The 4,739-nt window shown below is 44.6% G+C and overlaps 1 protein-coding gene across 1 annotated transcript; it reads right to left on the bottom strand.

Moving 5' to 3' along the window:
* Positions 1–3,521: 3,521 nt before the first annotated feature.
* GNA13 (guanine nucleotide binding protein (G protein), alpha 13) lies at positions 3,522–4,309 on the bottom strand (the record flags this gene model as incomplete). The annotated part of the gene is made up of 1 exon (XM_010150675.1): positions 3,522–4,309. A coding segment is annotated over one exon (573 nt), but the record flags the coding sequence as incomplete, so codon positions are not given.
* Between the last annotated feature and the right edge of the window lie 430 nt (positions 4,310–4,739).

Here is a 4,739-nt window from a genome sequence, read left to right as displayed (position 1 = left end):
GCAACAACCCCAGCGCTTCCGACGGCAACGGAACGCGCACAGTTCTGTGTCTCTAAGCGGGGAGTCGCTCCCAAAGACGGCGAGCGGGTGCAGTTTGACCATCTACCCGGGAGTGATCATAAATGCTCTTCCTAGGCCAAGTGTCACCCACCCGAGCGGAGCACTCTGCTAGAACAATCCCGGTGGGCGCAAGTTAAAGCTGCTTCACCCGACAAATGAGTCCAATATACAGCCCTCGAGATAATGAACCCACCTGGCTTTTTGTTTAAGAGCAGATATTCTAGAAGAAAGCTTAAGTTTTACACAAACTGATGGCTTACGCTCCCACATACAATATATATTAAAAAAAACAGGTAAAATTTTTAGCGCCCTGATGAACAGCCACAGTTTTCAGGTCTCCACCAACTCGGTTTGACACGCTGCAGCAGGGAACAGTCACTAAAACACCGATTTCACCTTCAAGTACAGGAAGGCTGTACAAGACAGTGGTATATCTCTGCAAGGTCAGGGATCTTTTTTAACAGAGCTCACTCTGTCAAGGAGAACTAAGAAAGTGTTGGGAAGTGTGATTTTCTACCTGCTTTCCCACCTTCACTACGCCTGTGTCCTGACCCTGTACCACAGACTGGTGTACATCAACACTCTTACTAGCCAACCGTGACTCGTCTGTTTGCTTCAGGATAAAAATCTGTCCAAAACATCAGTCCTTCAGCTCTTGTACCAAAATGCTATCCTGCTGTAAAGGAACAACACTTAGAAACAAATCTAAAAAAGAAAGACAACCGTACACACTGTGCTCCTCTGGCAGGTAGCGAACGAAGAGTAAGCCTGAAGATGGAAAAGCCAAACGCCGACGCGGTTTGTTTAGCCAGTACGTTAACACAGGAACCATGTAAACAGTTACATCAAGGTTACTTGCCTCACCCCTTCTGAAGAAGTGGGAGCAGGAAACACGAGTGAGTGATTTGACTCAGTCATTTCATTAAAATCATTCATTTCTGCCTGAGATTCATATAGTGCTTATCTACCAGGGCCCGCTTCGTCAGAAACGACCCAACGCCGCAGGGTCCGCCTGCCTACCTTACAGGCCCTGGTGTTCGCAGGGGAAGTGATCTGAAAGGATTAAAACCATTTTTTTGGGTGTTGGTTCAGGGGAGAAGCCTGCTGAGCATTTTTCCCAATTTACCTAATGTCACAGGTGCTCAGTGCCCTGGTGATTCCAACTCTATCCTTTGACTGACACCAGTTTTGAAGATCTTCAGTAAATTTAACAGGTCCCTTGCCACAAAATTCATCAACATTTTATGTAAACAGATGTGTTCAGACAAATTCCTGGTAAACTTCATGTCATCCACTACCAAGTCTTTAGTCTTTTCTGAAACCATCTAGTCTGACATCCTGCGAAACACATACTACAGGCCCTCTCCAAATTAATTTTTTTAATCAGAGCAGAGATAAGTCTTTTTTTCACATAAACTTGTTCAGACAACTGTCAGCAAAGGAAAAAACCAAACCTACTACTCCTCTTGCTGACTGGCGAGGGCATGGATTAGCTCAGTTTCTGCTTTCCAACACTGGACTTGGAGGCTACTAGGCAGAGGTTTGTCGTCTGCTCATGTAGCATTTATAGCTCAACCAAATCAACCTGCCATCTTTCTCCAAAGAGGGAAACTCAGAACTTCTGGACTCCCATTACAGGCACGTTGTCCAATCCTTTAAGTAGGCTCACTAGCCTTTTCTGAGGTCTCTTTTTCATCATCCTTCTTGAACTGCTCACATATGACCCGAACACACCAGACCAGAAGTAACCATATCCATGTCCAGTAAGGAGGCAGAAACTCCATTAAATATCCCCTTCTAAAGATTATATTAATCCTGACATCTGTGTTGCACCCCGAATTTATGTTTACGTTACGAAGTGTGACTTCTCCCAAACTCTTTTCAGAATTCTTTCCTCCCAAAATAGTGCCTAATCGTAGACTAACCTATCACTACTCATTGGATGATATAAAAAATAGAGGTCTTTCAAAGCACATAACTAAATAAAAATACACTATTCCCCCTTCTACTGACAGGAGAATGAGGTACAGAGATGTTAATACAACTGACAATCACAGTAAGTAAGAGGCTAAGTTCAGAAGACAGGCAGCTTTCCTATGCTCTAGCAAGGACACTGCTCCAAGCAGTGAGAACATGACATCGCGCCGCTTGCCACGTGTGCGGTCACGTTAGTAAAAATTCATTTAAGGAAGTCTTGGCCAGCATCACCATCCACAGGAATTGGCCGGTTGCGTGGGGCGAAGTGGGAAGCTGAACGGCCTATGTAACGCTACAGTTTGGGGGAAAGGGGGTGGCGGCACTACTTTGAAAAACCCAAGCTCGCAAGCTTACTCTGAGTGTGTAGAATGCTGTGTGGTGGAAGAGGAGTTCTGGGCAAGGAGTGTTTTTTAATTGTTTTTTTTCCAATCACATGGCAACGGTAACACCCTCCCCCTAAAAAAAATAAATAAATGAATCTGCAATGGAACTTCTGATAACATATTCTTAGTCACAAGCAGCACTCTGGGGCATGCTGTGCAACGTATTTGGCTCAAGTACACTTAGGATTGCTAGACCCAACTGGAGAGTCTCAAAGAACCTCATCAGCCGAAGCACGTTCTGCTGCGACACGTTCTTTTTCAGAAGAACAAATTCATTTTCGCGGGGTCAGCTACACAAGGCCTCTGCTGGGAACACATACGCTCACGTAAGGCCACTGAAAACAGCGTGGGAGGACAGAACACGAGGAGGCACTTAGGTTTGCAAGTACTTCTATCCATCACCAAACGCTTACTGCTTAAGCTGAGGCACACAGTAAGAAGTCATGAAGAAGGTAAAAATAAACCAGTGCTATATTAAAGCTCTTCAAGAACAGGTAAGGTACCTTCATGTAACATCTGGTTAGTGAAGAGAAGAAATACAGGTTGAGCTTGCTCCCCCTTCCCACGTCAGAATTTCAAGAGGACCGTATCATAGTGCTCCGTGCTTTGCCATGGCTCCAAAACGTACGTACGATGCAACAGAGTGAAACTGTGTACTGTGCCATCCACTGATTCCTCGTCACTAGACTCCTGCCTGCCTTAGTACTTCCTGCCAGGTACGCCCAAAGCTCCCAATCCAAGTATTTGTAAAGCATCTCCTAGCCAACCCCCACGCAAAGATTTATACTTACGCAGGAAGTCTGCTACGCCCAGGAACCCTAGCTTCAAACAGATGAGTCCAGCAACTTAGGGGATTTCTAGCCAACACCAGTCCTGAGAAATCGTAAGTCAGCTATGGTATCACAGTCTTCATAACGAAGTTAGGTGTGAAAAGTTTCTCTCCCCCCATCCCCCTTAAATTACTGCCACAGTCTACCAATTGCAACAATTTCACTGAAGTTTGGACTCGGAATTCTGAAAGTTGAATGAATTTTCTAGGATAACATACGCATTCTTCAAAGGTCAGATGTATCACTTTACAGGTAACTCAGACATAGGTCTGCCATAAAATTACAACTTGAGTCAACTTGAAGCTACACTGGAAGATTAAGCCTGAATTTCTGCAGAAATTGGCAATAATGTGTTCAGCAGCAGCTTTCAGCCACGTATCAAGAAGTCTGACAGGATCTGGATTTCTCTACTCCTGCTGTAAACTTCTAGTTAAAAAAAAAACCCAACACACCAAAGTTACTCAAATGAAAACGTCTTTTTGCACATCACTGTAACATAAGCTGCTTGAGGTTGTCGTGAAGGATGGTATCCTTAACATCACGGAAAACTAGCCGGATGTTTTCTGTGTTAATAGCAGTGGTGAAGTGGTGGTAGAGGGGCTTCTGCTGCTGGTCCCGGCGTTTAGTACGAAAACAATCCACCAGGAATTTTTGGACATCTGTTAAGCAGTGGGGATCCCCTTCAAACTCTGGAAAATAGTCTTTGATGCTCACTTTTTGTACTTTTTCCTCAAGCAAGTCCGTCTTATTTAAGAAGAGAATGATTGAGACGTTGCTGAAAACCCGGTTATTGACTATTGTTTCAAAAATGTTCAGGGATTCCGTAAGGCGATTCGTCTGCCGATCCTCCATCAGGACTTGGTCAAATTCGCTCGAGGAAACAAGGAAGAGTATTGATGTGACACTGTCGAAGCACTCGAACCAACGTTTCCGTTCTGACCTTTGGCCACCTACATCAACCATTTTGAAAGGGACATTTTTGATTTCGAAGTCGTACTCGTGAATCCCTTTTGTGGGTCTTCGTGCCAGCAGTATATCTTGCTGTGAGGGAAGATAATCCTAAAAAAATAAAGGAGAGTGTGCCGATTAGGACACAAGTCACAGGCACGGCGACCGCAGCTGACTCGCCATCGAGAGAAAAGCTTGCAGAGGAACAGCACGATGTTCTGAATACACACACATGTGTATGTCTATTTTTATACATCTACACTGAGGCAGTTTGGAAAGCGCTAAGTCCAAAGCAGGAAATACACCCAGCATTAACTCAAAACATGTACTCCAGAGAACTGAGGCTTTCCATCTGCCACATGACAAGGATCCATAAACAACCCAAGAGGTGTACCATCATGCCACTTTCCCTCCTTCTGGATGACTTTATACTTCATTCATCCTCCTCCCACAAAGCTGGGAAACGCTCTGGCTGCCAACGCTGCAATGCAGCAAATGGGGTCTAAAACAGGTTTCTCAAATCACAGAATCATGGAATGGT

This window comes from Eurypyga helias, unplaced genomic scaffold, assembly GCF_000690775.1.
Source record: "Eurypyga helias isolate BGI_N326 unplaced genomic scaffold, ASM69077v1 scaffold26014, whole genome shotgun sequence".
Lineage (NCBI taxonomy): Eukaryota > Metazoa > Chordata > Aves > Eurypygiformes > Eurypygidae > Eurypyga > Eurypyga helias.
Note: the sequence above shows the minus strand (reverse complement) of the source record. Positions and strands in the feature narration are given on the sequence as shown.